The 18785-nt window shown below is 37.0% G+C and overlaps 1 protein-coding gene across 7 annotated transcripts in view; it reads right to left on the reverse strand.

Moving 5' to 3' along the window:
- Positions 1 to 1932: 1932 nt before the first annotated feature.
- Positions 1933 to 18785, reverse strand: part of CCDC138 (coiled-coil domain containing 138) — a 146139-nt gene continuing 129286 nt past the window's right edge. For all 7 annotated transcript variants that reach the window (XM_057496870.1, XM_057496869.1, XM_057496873.1 and 4 more), the window contains 3 exons: positions 17976 to 18152; positions 10333 to 10471; positions 1933 to 2416 (listed from right to left, as the gene is read on the reverse strand). In XM_057496870.1, the coding sequence (XP_057352853.1) occupies positions 2251 to 2416; positions 10333 to 10471; positions 17976 to 18152 (482 nt within the window). In that variant the 3' untranslated portion in view covers positions 1933 to 2250. The remainder of the gene's footprint in view (positions 2417 to 10332; positions 10472 to 17975; positions 18153 to 18785) is intronic.

The following is an 18785-nucleotide window of genomic DNA, read 5'->3' on the forward strand; positions in this document are numbered from 1 at the left end:
TTTAAGACTTTTGTATCTATTTTATCCTTTCTTTCTTTGACAAATTTTTGGTACTGGGATCATACCCACTGTATAAAATGAATTAGGATGACTTTTCTACATTCTGGGCCAGTTTAAATAGCTTTAAATATTTCTTCCTTCAAATGTTAAGACAACTTATGTAAAAAACACCTGGACTTGATGTCATTTTATAAATAATTTTCATAATTTTTAAATGACTTCACTGACCTTCTATTGCAGATTTTTTTGGACAATTTTGATAATTTGTCTTTTTTCTATAAAACAGTCAATTTCACCCAGATTTTTAATTTATCAACACAGGTTAATGCAGAATTTATAATTTAAAAACCCCTTTTATTTACCCTAAATATTTTTGTTCTTTTGATGTTCCAGGCTTTCTATCTTTTGTGATGTCTATACAGAAATGTTGGTTTTCTTCTTCAGTGTTTTGAGAATATTTATCCTGCTTTAATTTTAATAATAGTTTGACATTTTCCAAAAGCATTATTTTATCCATTTTTCTAATTGTCAAAGTTAATATTGAAAAGGAACACTCTGACTCTATTTCTGATGAAAATGTAGAAAACTTGTACTTACTAGGTCCTTTATCTCTATCTCAATCTCAGGCCCATTAACTCTTATCCAAATCCTTACTACTAAATCATTGCTTTTTCCCATAACTTATCCTTTTGAAGAATTTAACATTTTGCTCCATTTCATAAACAGATTTACAATTATTTAAATTTATGTTTAAATGGTTTCAGTGTTCACTAGTCTTTTAGTATAAAGTTGATTTAATAAACTCAATTTTCCTTCATCTCATAATTGGTCAGAATAAGCTAGTTTCTTTTCTCAAGAACAGTACATAAGTGGTAAAATATCTTAACACTTGCATATCTGAATATGTCTTCCCATTGTCTTCACCCATGAAAGGCATCTTCACTAGCTATGAATTTTTGGATTAAAATTTCCCTCTCCAACACTGGAGATGATAGTTCCCTGTCAACTTCTGGCATTGCATGAGGTTAGCTTCATTTTTCTTCTCTTGTAGGTAATCGGCTTTGTTTTGTTTTTTGTGGGGGTTTTTTTGCCTTTATTTTTATAACTTAATACTTATAATACATGCAGATCTTTCCTTAGCCTCCAAAATCTTTATTCAGCTGTATCTTTGAATAATTCTTCCGCTCTGCATGTTCTGTTCTCCTCTTTAGGAACATCGAGTGCCCTGTGCAGCAGGGACAACCTCTGTTCCAACCTCTGCCACCGCCCCTCACTGTGCAGTTCCTACGTGCCCTGTGCTCTAAGAGCTACTCTTTTGTCTTGTCACACTGGTCTTATGTGCTGAAATATCAGTGATGGTATCTTTTTGTTTCTGATGAGCATTTTGCTTCTGCATTTTAAGTTCCTATCATCTTTACCATAGCCACCTTAGCCTGTTTTCTCTTTATGGCTTTTTATTTTTGCTTCACAATTTCCTATATTCTTTTAAAGAGGCCCAAAATTTCCTGAAAATTTCTTCCACATTTTGAAAGTGATATTATATACTGATACCGTATTTTATGGGTCATTAGGACAATGTTCCACCAACATATACCTGACCTAGACCTCTGGCTACTTCACTCATCTTTGGCAAATCATATCTCTGTGTATTTGGACTATGATATTTTTGCTTACTCTCCAGTTTAAGAAATATTTAATGTTGTATATATACACTGTCATAACTAAATTATTTTTAGAAAAAATAAAAATAGAAAAAAACAAAAATTGTTTCTCTCAAGTACTCCACAAACAGCACAATAAAAAAAACAGCATTTATGAAACTAGGATATATAGAAAAGTTATGAAGATGGTAGTTTCAAATTATGTAGTTTTGCTTCCAAAAGGGGAGATTTCTAATATATTAAGAAAAAATGATGACATGATCTAACCCTGTTCCCACATAAACACCAATTTTATTCCAAATGGTCACATCATTTTAAGAATTTTCCTAAAAAACATTTTTATAAAAAGTAACCCACGTTATTAGTTCTGGAAATTCCATCTTGTACATACATTAGTGCTACTTAGTTGTGCTGAAACACTCCAAACATTCCATAGATTCTATAGATTTCACTTTAAAAGTTAAAATCTTTTTCTATTTTTCATGATAAACGGTGCTTTACTTGGTAGACTTTTAGTTACTTTGTTGATTTTTACAATCTTACAAATAAGCAACACACATATAATACAAAAAATTAATAATAAGCAAATCTAATGGTTTGTGTTGGGGGCCAGAGAGCTGCATTTTGTTAAACCCAAATTGAACAGAGTTGAATTTAGGTTAATACAGAGAAAGGCATGCTCTGGATGTGTTGTTCTTTGTATTTCTTGAAGCATCAGATGAATCGTAAAAAGTTCAAAGAGCTTCTTATTGCTCCTGTAAGAGAATGAATACATAATTTAATCACATACTTGCAGAGTTTATCTATGAAGACACTGACTCAAGTGTCAATGTGGAGAAATGGCATCTATTTTTAAGAATAGTGCAGAAAATAGGTAACTAAAGAATTAACATGCTAAGACAAACACAATAGGCTTTATGAGACAGGCCTACCATAGAGAAGTATTTAAGGAAAAAAGAAAATGTTTTTGAATCCCAAAACTGAACCCTACTCACTATAACAGCTTTTGAGAAGACTTTTTTTCTTTACAGCAAGAAAGAGTGAAATACTTGATCATCTTATTTTAAGTAAACTGGGCTTTTAAAAATTATTTTCGTATCATTAATCTACAATTACATGAGGAACATTATGCTTACTAGACTGCCCCCATCAACAAGTCCCCCCCACAAACCCCATTACAGTCACTGTCCATCAGCATAGTAAGATGTTGTAGAATCATTACTTGGCTTCTCTGTGTTGTACAGCCCTCCCTGTGCCCCCACCCCCACATTATACATGCTAATCACAATACCCACCCTTAACCCTCCCTTCTCACCCACCCTCCCCAGTCCCTTTCCCTTTGGTAACTGTTAGTCCATTCTTGGGTTGTGTGAGTCTTCTGAGGTTTTGCTCCTTCAGTTTTTTCTTTGTTCTTATATTCCACAGAGGAGTGAAATCATTTGATACTTGTCTTTCTCTGCCTGGCTTATTTCACTGAGCATAATACCCTCTAGCTCCATCCATGTTGTTACAAATGGTAGGATTTGTTTTCTTCTTATGGCTGAATAATATTCCATTGTGTATATGTACCACATCTTCTTTATCCATTCATCTACTGATGGACACTTAGGTAGCTTCCATTTCTTGGCTATTGTGAATACTGCTGTGATAAACATAGGGGTGCATGTGTCTTTTTCAAACTGGGCTGCTGCATAATTAGGGTAAATTCCTAGGAGTGGAATTCCTGGGTCAAATGGTAACTGTCTTTTCAGCTCCTCTGACCATTTTTTGGTTGGATTATTTGCTTTTTGTTTGTTGAGGTGTGTGAGCTCTTTATATATTTTGGATGTCAAGCCTTTATCAGATCTGTCATTTATGAATATATTCTCCCATACTGTAGGATACCTTTTTGTTCTGTTGGTGGTGTCCTTTGCTGTACAGAAACTTTTCAGTTTGATGTAGTCCACTTGTTCATTTTTGCTTTTGTTTCCCTTGCCCAGCAGATATGTTCATGAAGAAGTTGCTCATGTTTGTATCCAAGAGATTTTTGCCTGTGTTTTTTTCTAAGTGTTTTATGGTTTCATGACTTATATTTAGGTCTTTGATCCATTTCAAATTTACTTTTGTGTATGGTGTTAGACAAGGATCCAATTTCATTGTCTTACATGTAGCTGTCCAGTTTCGCCAACACCAGCTGTTGAAGAGGCTATCATTTCCCCATTGTATGTCCATGGCTCCTTTATCATATATTAACTGACCATATATGTTTGGGTTAATGTTTGGAGTCTCTATTCTATTCCACTGTTCTTTTGCCAGTACCAAATTGTCATGATTACTGTGGCTTTGTAGTAGAGCTTGAAGTTGGGTAGCAAGATCCCCCCAGCTTTATTCTTCCTTCTCAGGATTGCTTTGGCTATTTGGGGTCTTTTGTGGTTCCATATGAATTTTAAAACTATTTGTTCCAGTTTGTTGAAGAATGCTGTTGGTATTTTGGTAGGCATAGCATTGAATCTGTAGATTGCTTTGGGCAGGATGGCCATTTTGACAATATTAATTCTTCTTAGCCAAGAGCATGGGATGAGTTTTCATTTGTTAGTGTCCTCTTTAATTTCTCTTAAGAGTGTCTTGTAGTTTTCAGGGTATAGGTCTTTCACTTCCTTGGTTAGGTTTATTCCTAGGTATTTTATTCTTTTTGATGCAATTGTAAATGGAATTGTTTTCCTGATTTCTCTTTCTGCTAGTTCATTGTTAATGTATAGGAAGCAACAGATTTCTGTGTATTAATTTTGTATCCTGCAACTTTGCTGAATTCCGATATTAGTTCTAGTAGTTTTGGAGTGTAGTCTTTAGGGTTTTTTATGTACAATATCATGTCATCTGTAAATAGTGACAGTTTGGCTTCTTCTTTACCAATCTGGATGCCTTGTATTTCTTTGTTTTGTCTGATTGCCGTGGCCAAGACCTTCAGTACTATGTTGAATAACAGTGGGGAGAGTGGGCATCCTTGTCTTGTTACCGATCTTAGAGGAAAAGCTTTCAGCTTCTCGCTGTTAAGTATGATGTTGGCTGTGTGTTTGTCATATATGGCCTTTATTATGTTGAGGTACTTGCCATCTATTCCCATTTTGTTGAGAGTTTTTATAATGAATGGATGTTGAATTTTGTCGAATGCTTTTTCAGTGTCTATGGAGATGATCATGTGATTTTTGTCCTTCTTTTTGTTGATATAGTAGATGATGTTGAAGGATTTTCGAATGTTGTACCATCCTTGCATCCCTGAGATGAATCCCACTTGGTCATGCTGTATGATCCTCTTGATGTATTTTTGAATTCGGTTTGCTAATATTTTGTTGAGTATTTTTGCATCTATGTTCATCAGGGATATTGGTCTGTAATTTCCTTTTTTTTGCAGGGTCTTTGCCTTGTTTTGGTATTAGAGTGATGCTGGCTTCATAGAATGAGTTTGGAAGTATTCCCTCCTCTTCTATGTTTTGGAAAACTATAAGAAGAATGGGTATTATGTTTTCTATATATGTCTGATAAAATTCAGTGGTGAATCCATCTGACCCAGGGGTTTTGTTCGTGGGTAGTTTTTTGACTATTGATTCAATTTCATTGCTGGTAATTGGTCTGTTTAGATTTTCTGTTTCTTCCTTGGTAAGTCTTGGAAGGTTGTATTTTTCTATGAAGTTGTCCATTTCTTCTAGGTTTTCCAGCTTCTTAGCATATAGATTTTCATAGTATTCTCTAATAATTTTTTGTATTTTTGCGGAGTCTTTCGTGATTTTTCCTTTCTTGTTTCTGATTCTGTTGATGTGTGTAGATTCTCTTTTTCTCTTAAGAAGTCTGGCTAGGGGCTTATCTATTTTTTTTTTATTTTTTCAAAGAACCAGCTCTTGGTTTCATTGATTTTTTCTATTGTTTTATTCTTCTCAATTTTATTTATTTCTTCTCTGATCTTTATTATGTTCCTCCTTCTACTAACTTTGGGCCTCATTTGTTCTTCTTTTTCCAATTTCAATCATTGTGACTTTAGACTATTCATTTGGGATTGTTCTTCCTTCTTTAAATAGGCCTGGATTGCTATATACTTTCCTCTTAGAACTACCTTCGTGGCGTCCCACAGAAGTTGGGGCTTTGTGTTGTTGTTTTCATTTGTCTCCATATATTGCTGGATCTCTGCTTTAATTTGATCATTGATCCATTGATTATTTAGGAGCATGTTGTTAAGCCTCCATGTGGTTGTGAACCTTTTTGTTTTCTTTGTACAATTTATTTCTAGTTTTATATCTTTGTGGTCTGATAAGTTGGTTGGAAGAATTTCAATCTTTTGGAATTTACTGAGGCTCTTTTTGTGGCCTAGTATGTGGTCTATTCTGGAGAATGTTCCATGTGCACTTGAGAAGAATGTGTACCCTGCTGCTTTTGGGTGTAGAGTTCTGTAGATATCTCTTAAATCCATCTGTTCTACTGTGTTGTTCAGTGCCTCTGCGTCCTTACTTATTTTCTGTCTGGTGGATCTGTCCTTTGGAGTGAGTGGTGTGTTGAAGTCTCCTATAAGAATGCATTGCATTCTATTTCCTCCTTTATTTCTGTTAGTATTTGTTTCACATATGTTGGTGTTCCTGTATTGGGTGAATATATTTATAATGGTTATATCCTCTTGTTGGACTGACCCCTTTATCATTATATAATGTCCTTCTTTATCTCTTGTGACTTTCTTTGTTTTCAAGTCTATTTAGTCTGATACAAGTACTGCAACACCTGCTTTTTTCTCCCTATTGTTTGGATGAAATATCTTCTTCCATCCCTTGACTTTTAGTCTGTGCATGTCTTTGGGTTTGAGGTGAGTCTCTTGTAAGCAGCATATAGATGGATCTTGCTTTTTCATCCATTCTGTTACTCTGTGTCTTTTGATTGGTGCATTCAGACCATTCACATTTAGGGTGATTATCGATAGATATGTACTTATTGCCATTGCAGGCTTTAGATTTGTGGTTACCAAAAGTTCAAGGGTAGCTTCTTTACTATCTAACTGTCTAACTTAACTCTCTTATTAAGCTATTATAAACACAGTGTGATGATTCTTTATTTTTCCCTCCCTTATTCCTCCTCCTCCATTCTTTATATGTTAGGGGTTTATTCTGTAGTCTTTTGTGTTTCCTTTGACTGCTTTTGTAAATAGTTGATTTTATTTTTTGCCTTTAGTTAATATTTGGTTGGTCTGCTTTCATTGTTGTGATTTTATTCTCTCTGTTTACATCTATTTAGTCTTAGGAGTGCTTCCATCTAGAGCAGTCCCTTTAAAATATCCTTCAGAGATGGTTTGTGGGAGGCATATTCCCTCAACTTTTGTTTGTCTGGGAATTGCTTAATCCCTCCTTCATATTTAAATGATAATCGTGCTGGATACAGTATTCTTGGTTCAAGGCCCTTCTGTTTCATTGCATTAAATATTTCATGCCATTCTCTTCTGGCCTGTAAGATTTCTGTTGAGAAGTCTGATTATAGCCTGATGGGTTTTTTCTTTGTAGGTGACCTTTTTTCTCTCTCTGGCTGCTTTTAATACTCTGTCCTTGTATTTGATCTCTGTCATTTTAATTATTATATGTCTTGGTGTTGTCCTCCTTTAGTCTCTTGTGTTGGGAGTTCTGTGGGCTTCCATGGTCTGAGAGGCTATTTCCTCCCCCAGTTTGGGGAAGTTTTCAGCAATTATTTCTTCAAAGACACTTTCTATCCCCTTTTCTCTCTCTTCTTGTTACTCCTATAATGCAAATATTGTTCCATTTGGATTGGTCACACAGTTCTCTTAATATTCTTTCATTCCTGGAGATCCTTTTATCTCTCTCTGTTTCAGCTTCTCTGTGTTCCTGTTCTCTGATTTCTATTCCATTAACGGCCTCTTGCACCTCATCCAGTCTGCTCTTAAGCACTTCCAGAGATTGTTTTATTTCTGTATTCTCCCTCCCAACTTGATCCTTTAGCTCTTGCATATTTCTCTGAAGGTCCATCAGCACGGTTATGACCTTTATTTTGAATTCTTCTTCAGGAAGATTGGTTAAATCTATTTCCCCAGGCCCTCTCTCAGGGGTTGTCTGGGTAATTCTCAACTGGACCAAATTTTTCTGCCTTTTCATGGTGATAGAAGTAGCTGTAGGCAGGTAGTGCATGTGTCAGCTGAGAGAACAAAGTCCTCTCCTGCTTGTTGGTCACCTCCTTGCCCTTCTCTGCTCCTGTGTTGGTTACCCACACTCCTGGAGCAACCTCCAGATTAATCCCCTAAGCTGCCATGGGTGGTGTCACCGTCATGGTAGCCCAGAGTCCTGCAGGGAGTGGCAGGCATGCCAGGTGAGCTCTCCTGTGGGAATGGCACCACTTCGTGCCTTGCCTCAGTTTCCTCTGCCTGTGCCGGGCAGCTGTGCACTGGCAATGGCCTCTGGGTCTGGCCTGGGTGGCTGTGCACAGCTAGGAGATTCTGGGCAGTTGCTGTGGGTGCGGCTGCTCTCCGGGTGCTCCACCACTGCAGGCATGCGCGGCCTCTCTCAGGGTGCTCTGCTGCCACTGCTGTGTATGGCCGCTCTCTGGGTGTTCTGTCACCATGGGCACACACAGCCAGTCTCTGGCTGCTCGGCTGCTCTGTTGGGGCCATGCCAGCCAGGGGAATGACTGGCAGGCTGCCTATCACCATGAGGGGCTTCAGTCATGCGTTGCCACTCAGGGGGCTGGGGCGCCTTAAATTCCTCAGAATTCCCAGCTGCTGGGTTGTGGGACGCTTTTGTCCAGCTGTGGGGTCCCTGTCCCTTTAAGACTTTCAAAAAGCACTCACTTTTCTTTTGTCCCAGGGGAGCCCACTGTGGGGACCCGTTCACAGATGTTACTTTTCCGTTTCTCTAATATCCAGCACACCATGCAATGTGTGTTTGTGCTTCTGGTGCAGATTACTAGAGCTGATTATTTAGCAGTCCTGGGCTCCCTCTCCCTCCCCGCTCCGATTCCTTTCCTCCTGCCAGGGAGCTGGGGTGAGGGGCGCTCAGGTCCCGCAGGGCTACGGCTTGTATCTTACCCCCTTCATGAGGTCCTGAGTTCTCACAGATATAGATGTAGCCTAGCTGTTGTACTGTATCTTCTGGTCTCTCTTTTAGGAATAGTTGTATTTGTTGTATTTTCAAAAATATATATGGTTTTGGGAGGAGATTTCCACTGCCCTACTAATGCCATCATCTTGGCTCCTCCCCCTCTAAACTGGGCTTTTTAAAGTAGAGAATGTTGATCTATTTTTTGTCTTAGCTCCAAATTACCTTTTAACCATTCCTCTTTCTAAAAACCAATCAGTAATTTCATTTTCAATCAGTTAGAATTATATTTGTTAACACACTTATTTTCTTGTCTACATATTTTTTAAAAACTATCAAATAGCCTGTGTAACCATCCTCTTGATACAAAATGGTTCACATCTCTGTGGTTTTAAGGACATATTAAGATTTGTTTGGGTATCAAAAACTGTCAGCCCTTCTGTTCAAGTTTTATTCTAGTTCTTCAAATAATTTTGCAGTGAACATAAGCTATAAAACACATCACAAAGAGGAAAACACTTTAGCCCAAGGATATACTTGCACTTTGGGATGACTTTTTAAAAATCCCACAAATAAGGGGCTAAGAAAGAATTAAACCTAAGTAATGTTATTGCAGCTTCATGGCACCACAGGGAAATGACAACAGGCCAATGAATTGGTAACTGATCCCAGACCAAAACTAATTAACTGGTGAGTTGAGCATAAGGTTATAGTTTGACAATGAATAATTTACTATGGTATGGTACAGTGTACTAGGCACCAAAGACAACTTATGGACCCACTATCGTGCACCTACAAATAATTTTAAGATGAATTCAGGTATCTGAGGCAGAGCAGAGTACCTAAGTTCACTGCCATGGAAACCATGGTGAGGGGTAAGGTGAGGGTAGAGGAGCTGAACTGAAACCAGACTTTATTCTTACCAAAATGAGCTGAGATAGAAGCTGCTCAGATTTGCCACAAAACAAACACCAGATTATGTCAAGATTCTAGGAAAATACAGCTTTACAATTTATGGCCTTTATTTATAATTTAAAAACTGGTTATCCCGATGTTTGCATCAGGGAAAAGAAGACGAAATATAAAAAGAAAACCTTTGATTCTTACAATGAAATTCAAATTAGTGGCAGCAGTAAGCTCCTAATAATTTCCTAAAATCAACCCCATTATAACACTGTCTCAGGTCTTTTCAGCTTGCTTCATTTTCATTCCCTAAATTCAGTGCCATCAGTGAGGATCTGAAAAATAGATTTTTATTATTATTTTTTAAAATTTTCACCTATGGTGCTTCAGAAGGCCAGTGTGTTAACAATATATTCTCATGTTATCACTCAGCTGCTAAAAATTGCTCTTAGTTTTTGTATACTCTATTTGTGGCACTTAAAGTTCATTTAGCAGAAATCAACTATTGAAACAGTATGACGTCCAAGATTAACACTGATTCTAGTCTATTATTAAGTACATGGTCTTAGATAAGCATTAATATTCATGAATCTCAATTTTCTACATGTCCATTAGAAATTTTGACTTAATAATATTTAATACAGGATTCAGAAAGGTCTAAAGGATCACAACAAGATATCTTCCAATTAAAAATGTTAGAAATAAGAAATTCTTACTTGATTTTGGAAAGCTTTTGTAGTATAATACTGAGCTTTTCTAGAATTTGAAGATCGAGCTTGGGGGTTCGAAGCAGCACAGAGCAAGTACGAAAAAATAAAGTGTTGCTACAGGCTTCCAGGAAAGGCTGCAGAGCTTCTGCAAAACAGACACAGGGTCTTCTGTTAGGGAGCAGCAGAGAATGGAAAGCAGGATGAATTAAAACCACATCAGCGATCTGTAAAAGCTGATTTGGATTTTTCATTCTTTTCATATTTACAGTTGGGGCAAAATATACCACCATTTGAAAAAGTAAAATATTCACTGGTTCTTGCTGAACAATGTAAACCACAGGTAAGATTATTTTCTCTGGTATCCAAATTCCAGTAGGCGGAATTTAGCAGAAATTCCATGTTTGAAAGGAAGGAGAAAGGTAATTTCTTCAATAAGTTCACAACAGTAGGCTGAGTTTAAATAAGTAGCAAGTAGTACATGTTTTTAAGATCCTAAATTTTAAGAATTTCATTTGAGTGTTTATGACAGTTTCCATAATCACTGGATAGAGAATAACTTTTTTAAGCATAAAAACAAAAGGAAAATTCATAAAAGAAATGATTGAGAGATTTTACAAAATAAAACATTTAAAATATTTATGTAAAAGAAAATATCAAAAAGTAAAGCACAAAAGGGAGATGCCAAACTTGGGGCAGAGGAGAGGTAATGCCTTTCTAATATATCTGCCAGAAGATTGATATCATTACTATAAAAAGCTCTTTCTTACAAGTCAATAGGAAAAAGATGGACCTAATATTTTTAGTAATAAGCAAGGGGCACAAGCAACCATTCACACTAGAAAAAAGACAGCAAAAGCATTCAAGCTTCATAGGAATACAGTAATTGGAATTTGGCAGATCTGTTATCAAAAGCTTTAGAAATATGTATATTCTTTGATTTAGGAACTCTGCCTCTAAGAATGTGTATGGTAGAAATGTATGCAAAAGGGCCACAGTACAGTTTTTAATAGAGAAAACTGAAATCTGTATTAAGGTCGCTGTTATGAGTTGTACAAAATAACATATAAAAATGCTTTTTAAGGTGTTATCACTATTATTAGTAACTAAGGAAACGAACAAAAACAAAAATTATACAAAAATATTAAATTGTGACCTCTAAAATGGTTAAACTACATTTCTAAAAGTCTCTATAAAATTCAAAGTCTCCCACAATGAATACAGGACTTTATTTCAAGCACAGATAAACAAATTAATATCTATGAAGGACAGCGGAATATGATAGTTTGCCTTCATCATCCCTTTTTAATCTATAAGCACAGTTTAAAAGACTACATGTCAGGGTAGGCTTGCTATTTGTCTTGATAACATATCTTGATAAATATCTTTATGTACAGTGAGTAAAATAAACCACTAAATAGTGAAATTGAAAAGCTCCAAAACAGTAAAATCAGAGGAATATTCTAAAAATAGAAAAAGAAAGGTGATAAGGTGGTATATGCTAGCAACAGAGCACTAGAGACAATGATTATGTGCCCTTTAGATAGTAACAAGGGAAAAAACTTAGTACTTTCCCCACAGTAATCAACCCAAGTATGGACTAAATTTAGTTCACCAAGTCACATGTATATGTGTGTGTCTACATGATCCTCATGACAAAACAGACATAATCAGAAGCCCTCAAACTAAAAAATACTGTGCTTATAATATAGGTTGAGGTAAATCAGTGCACAGATCTTAACACTCAAAAGAAATGCATCTGAGCAGCTTTCAGAGCAATACCTATGCATCTAAGTCATCAGGAAAGATGACTCTGGGAGGAAGCTCAGGAGAGAGGAGGGGGAGAAACCTGTGCACAGGGCCAACCACAGCACAGCGTGAAGAGGCAGATGGGGCCCCCACTGCTCCCCAATGTGCTATGGCAAAGGGCCAGTCTCTTCAGGGTTCCAGTCCAGCTCAGAGAACCCAATGCGCTTACAGAGTCTGGCCAGGACAGTCACAGAGGATGGCCAGCTCGACCGCCTTCAGCTGTGCAGTCTACCTAACAGACCAACAACTAAGCCCAAGTTAATGCACCTGGATCTGAGGGAATGAAACTCAAGTACAACAGTCATAATGGCCAATTACTAAACTTCTCAAACAAGACAAACACTCAAGTTATAGCCAATTAAATAATTCCTCTGCTTTGCTTCCATGTCATCTCTAAAAACCATCTGCCCAGACATGACAAAAAAAGAAAACTACAGACCAATATTCCTGATGAACATGGATGCAAAAATGCTCAACAAAATATTAGCAAACTGAATCCAAAAATACATCAGAAAGATCATCCATCATGACCAAGTGGGATTTATTACAGGGATGCAAGGATAGTACAATATTCAAAAATCCATCGGTATCATATACCATATTAACAAAAAGGATAAAAGCCACATGATCATTTCAATAGATGCTGAAAAAGCATTTGACAAACTTCAACATAGATTCATGATAAAAACTCTCAACAAAATGGGTATAGAGGGCAAGTACCTCCATGTAATAATGGCCATATATGAGAAACTACAGTCAACTTCATACTTAACAGTGAAAAGCTGAAAGCTTTTCCTCTAAGATCAGGAACAAAACAAGGATGCCCACTCTCCCCACTTAAATTCAACATAGTTATGGAGGTCCTAGCCACAGCAATCAGACAACACAAAGAGATAAAAGGTATCCAAAAGTGTAAGGTAGAAGTTAAACTCTCACTATTTGCAGATGACATGATATTATAAATAGAAAGTCCTAAAGACTCCACCACAAAACTACTGGAACAAATAACTAGATACAGCAAAGTTGCAGGATACAAAATTAATACACAGAAATCTGTTGCATTCCTATATACTAACGATGAACTATCAGAAAGAGAAATCAGGAAAATAACTCCATTTACAATTGCATCAAAAAGAATAAAATACCTAGGAATAAACCTAACCAAGGAGGTAAAAGACCTATACTCTGAAAACTACAAGACACTCATGAGAAAAATTAAAGACACCAATAAATGGAAAGCTATCCCATGCTCATGAATAGGAAGAATTAATATTGTCAAATGGCCATCCTACCCAAAGCAATTTATATATTCAATGCAATCCCTGTCAAAATACTAACAGTATTCTTCAATGAACTAGATAGCACAAATAGTTCTAAAATTCATGTGAAACCACAAAAGAACCCAAATAGCCAAAGCAATCCTGAGAAGGAAGAACAAAGCTGGGAGGATTATGCTCCCTAACTTCAAGCTCTACTACAAAACCACACTAATCAAAACAATTTGGTACTGGCACAAGAACAGACCCATAGGTCAATGGAACACAATAGAGAGCCCAGATATAAACCCACACATATATGAACAATTAATGTATGAGAAAGAAGCCATAAATATACAATGGGGGAAAAGACAGCCTCTTCAATAACTGGTGTTAGGAAAACTGGACAGCTACACATAAGGGAATGAAACTGGATTATTGTCTAACTCCATACACAAAACTAAACTAGAAATGGATCAAAGACCTAAATGTAAATCATGAAACCATAAAACTCTTAGAAGAAAACATAAGCAAAAATCTCTTGAATATACACATGAGCAACTTTTTCCTGGACACATCTCCTCAGGCACGGAAAACAAAATAAAAAATGAACAAATGGGACTACAGCAAAGTAAAAAGGTTCTGTACAGCAAAGGACACCATCAGCAGAACAAAAAGGCATCCTACAGTATGGGAGAATATATTTATAAATGACTCAACTGATAAGGAGGGGCTCACATTCAAAACACGTAAAGAACTCATACACCTCAATACCCCAAAACCAAATAATCCTATCAAAAAATGTGTGGAGAACCTGAACAGGCACTTCTCCAAAAAAGAAACTCAGATGGCCAACAAGTACACAAAAAGATGCTCCACATCAGTAATCATCAGGGAAATGCAAATTAAAACCACAATGATGTATCACCCCCCACCAGTTAGGATGGCCAACAACCAAAAGACAAGCAACAACAAATGTTGGTGAGGATGCGGAGAAAGAAAGAGAACCCTCCTACACTGTTGGTGGGAATGTAAATTGGTGCAGCCACTGAGGAAAGCAATATGGAGGTTCCTCAAAACATTAAAAATAGAAATACCATTTGACCCAGGAATTCCACTCCTAGGAATTTACCCAAAGAAAACAAAATCCCTGATTCGATATACTATATATGCACCCCTATGTTTATCACTGCACTGTTTGCAATAGCCAAGACATGGAAGCATGGTACATGGAAGATGTGGTACATTACACAATAGAACATTGTTCAGCTGTAAAAATAAAAGAAATCCTGCCATTTGCAACAATGTGGATGGATCTAGGGGGTATTATGGCTCAGTGAAATAAGCCAGGTAGAGAAAGACAAATACCATGATTTCACTTATTTGTGGAATATAAAAACAAAGCAAAACAGAAGGAACAAAACAACATTAGACTCACAGACACTGAGAAGCGACTGGTGGTTTCCAAGGGGGAGGGGAGTGGGCTGTGGGGGAGAGGGAAGGGGACTGTCGAACCACTTTGATGTATTTTGATAAAATAAATTTGAAAATAAATAAATAAATAAATAATGATTGTGATGGATTTTAATTCATCAAATCAAATAATCCAAAAAGCTCATATCAATATAAATAAATAAGACAGGAAGAGAAGAGACAGCTCTATTTACAGTTAACTGCCAACTAATGAATATAGAAGCAGTGCTGGAATTAGAAATTACCAATGGACACTAAACTAGCAGGAGAACTTTTGATGGGGTATAAGTTATAAAAAGTCTCAAAATATCTTCCCCCAAATTATTTACTACTATCAACCTGAAGTAATAGCTTTATAATGGACAAACCTGGTGAACACAATTATAACCACCTAATCAAAGCTAGTATCTCAGCCCTGGAAAAACTGACGTATGTCTTCTGGTGTGATGCACTGAGAACACAGCATCACTTCTGTGGCGATGTTCCTCCCCAAAATGCGTAACATGAAAACTCGAATCTATCCATAGAGAAACATCAGACAAACCAAACTGAAGGACATTCTACAAAATAACGATCCTGAACTCATCAAAACCATGAGACCTAACACCTAAATGCCGTGTGTGACCCTAGATTGGGAGAAAAGAACTGTAAATGACATCATTGAAACACTTGAGAAAATGTGAATGTGGCTGGAGATTAAATAATGGTATTATATTAATTTAAAAAAAAAGCCTCAGCCCTAGGGCCCGCCTGTAGAGCACCCCCTAACCACTTTCAGTTTTGGTGTTGTCCCATTTGAATTTTTGTGGAAATGAACTTTTCAAAATGTCACGTGCCTCAGTTTACCTTTTTACAATACCATTAAAAAACAAAACTAGAAAATGAAATTAAAAAAACATACAAAATACAGGTCCAAATGTTTTAAATTATTATTTAATTTAACAGGCATAAAATTACTGCCAAATTACTGCTCAGGTATCTTAACCCTGTTTTCATACTGCCCTCCTGGTGTCCCAGTACTACATACTCTGAGTGGCTCAGGGCCAGAGCTCAGCTGACCGACAACTCCTTCCACCCTCTGCTCCAGAGCCCCACATGGCTTCAGAGAAAAGACCAAGGCTCAGCAGAGTACCGCAAACACACTGCCTGAAACATGGTACCCCACACACAGCTGGCCAGGGCCCCCTGGGTAAGAGAAGCAATCTGCGAATCAGTTCTGGTGAGATTTCTGTTCCAACTTTTCCTATGAACTAAAAAAAAATGGCATGTGGAAATTATTTACATGGTGAAATGAGTTTCCCATTTCAAATCTCGAAAAAATAAAACATGAAACCAACAGCTAAAGAAGTATTTGTTGCATTCTAATCCATCATTCATTTATCCCTTCAACAAATTTTGTTGGCTAACATCAGGTACTGGATTTATATTAACAATGGAAAATACTTCAGGCAAATAAATATACCTCAGTCAGCTATCACCGAAGATTGCCCATTTCCAATCTTCCAAAAGTTTCCCACCTCTAAAAATAATATAACTTTCTAGAAATCAGCATTAGAAATTGTATTATTTACTCAATTTGGGCAAGAAGCAATAAGCTTGGATTTGAACATAATTGGAACAAAGGGAAAAAAATGTGAATGCACTGAGCATGTGTGGACTCGCTAATCCAATACTGTTTCTCCAAATGTGAATGTTACCATGCTACAAAGTCACTTTACCCAAGTAGGTCCGCTATTTCACAAAATCATATTTAGTCTTCCTTTGGCTACAAGAAGATTTCATGTCTGATATATTCAGATAAATTTGTTTCCAATGAAGAGATATTTACATCAGGTAGCATTTTTATTTCCTAATTTTAAAAAATTTATGTTGTATATCTTAAATTAGTAAATCAGGATACAAAACCCCAAGATTACTTATCTAGGTAGCTAGATCCCCAAACATATGTCCAAGAGTTACAAATAGCTAAAAATATTAAAAAATATGTCAGGGAAAATTTGACAGTTTGGGGCAGGAGACAAAAACAAGCCTGGAAAACCTACTCAGAGTGCTATGGTGGAAGACACTTTACATCTAGAATCAATTTAGTTTGAAGTCTAGACTCCACCTCTGTCTACCTGTGGAATCCATGAACAGGTTACCTAATTTTCCTAGGTCTCAGTTTTTCTATCAGGCTCCCTTCAAAGGGATGCTGTAAAGGAAAAACAAGGTTGTACGTAACATGAACTGAAAATGTGAAAGCCACACTGACTGCACCTGGTCAGAAGCATAACCATGCTTTGCACCCCATATTAGGGATTCCCCCACAAGCAGCACGAGGTATCATGGACTGTTTATGACCACGTGGAGCAGTGGCTTTCCTTTTTCAGTTTTCACCTGCTGGAAGGCATAAACGCTTCATTTTCAGAAGTGCTGTAGTGGAAAGAAGACAAACTACAAGTGATGGTGTTGCTAAAGCAAAATGGCTGCGTGTTACAAGCCAAGAGCTTACCTGAAGGTCAGAGAGCACCGCCAACACAGCACATGAAAATGCTTATGCTCAGCCTCCCTACACATAGCTGGGCTAAATTAGGAACCGTCAATAGCACATTAAGAGAACTCACACCAACATAAAGACCAAAAGGGAAAAAGCCCACAGGCTACAAAATATTCCAAAATTAATTTTTAAAATATTCCAAATCCAAATATAAAGACCCATATGTAGCTGGAGTGCCCCTTCCCTCCAATGAACAGTGAGGTTGAGGCAACAATGGGAATATGGCTGTGCCATTGTTCTCCTGTTAGGTGGAGACACATCTGATGTCTCACTCCCTGAGCAAACAGGGAATCTGTGACTGGATTGAAACAACAAAGAACAGAGAAAGAGGCTCGCTACATGCAGAACAGGTGTGTATGTAACTGAGATGGCTGGGAAGCATGCTGAGTGAAAATCTGGACAAAGTGTTAGGTTTTTTAACTCTTAGGGATGTTATTAATGTACATTACACAGACGTCAAAAATATTTTTAAGCATTACTGTTATAAAATGCAAGTGTTTGATATGTAGTTACACATGCAGAAGAGACGAGAAAAATCACACCAATGTCATTTGTGTATATAAAACTTAAAAACTTACTGGATTCCACTGTCATCTGAAGCAAGCTATCAATGACATTGGCTAGCAGCCCTTTACTGGTTATTCTTAGATGACTTAATATGACTGGAACAGCTTGATACTCCAAAAACAAGATCTTTCCTTCATCTGTCTTCAAGTCCAAACACAGAGAATCAAATGCCTGAGCCAGGTAGTCAGCTGAAAAGCAAGATGGAAAATCAACGGCCATGTCTGTTAGCAGTTGGTTGGTCTGGTTATTGACCAGAAACAAAAGCAAAGGGCAATACTGTAACAAATTCAAGAGGAACAGCAATCAGATGACCAGAGCACAGGCTAAACTTAGATATTCCCCCCCAAATCTGTCAGAGCTCAAAAGGGAAAAGAGACAAGGAGAACTACATTATGACAGTGTCAATTCATTCAGAAGTTTCATATTTTAACACTGAAAAACATTACGCCCCACTTCTTTAAATCAAGAAGGTTAACAATTCTGTTTAATAGTAAATTTTCAGTATTTGAGTGTAACTCTCATGAGCTTCTAAAAATTTAAACGGCATTAGTGCTTCCATCTTTACAACAACTCCTGAGACCTTTTTTTTTTAATTTTGGTATCATTAATCTACAATTACATGAGGAACATTATGTTTACTGTATGCTCCCCATCACCAAGTCCCCCCCATAAACCCCATTACAGTCACTGTCCATCTGTGTAGTAAGATGCTGTAGACTTACTACTTGTCTTCTCTGTGTTGCACAGCCCTCCCCATGCCCCATCCACATTATACATGCTAATCGTAATAAGCCCTTTCTTTTTCTTTCTTTTTCCCCACC

This window comes from Manis pentadactyla, chromosome 2 (assembly GCF_030020395.1).
Source record: "Manis pentadactyla isolate mManPen7 chromosome 2, mManPen7.hap1, whole genome shotgun sequence".
Taxonomy (NCBI): Eukaryota; Metazoa; Chordata; class Mammalia; order Pholidota; family Manidae; genus Manis; species Manis pentadactyla.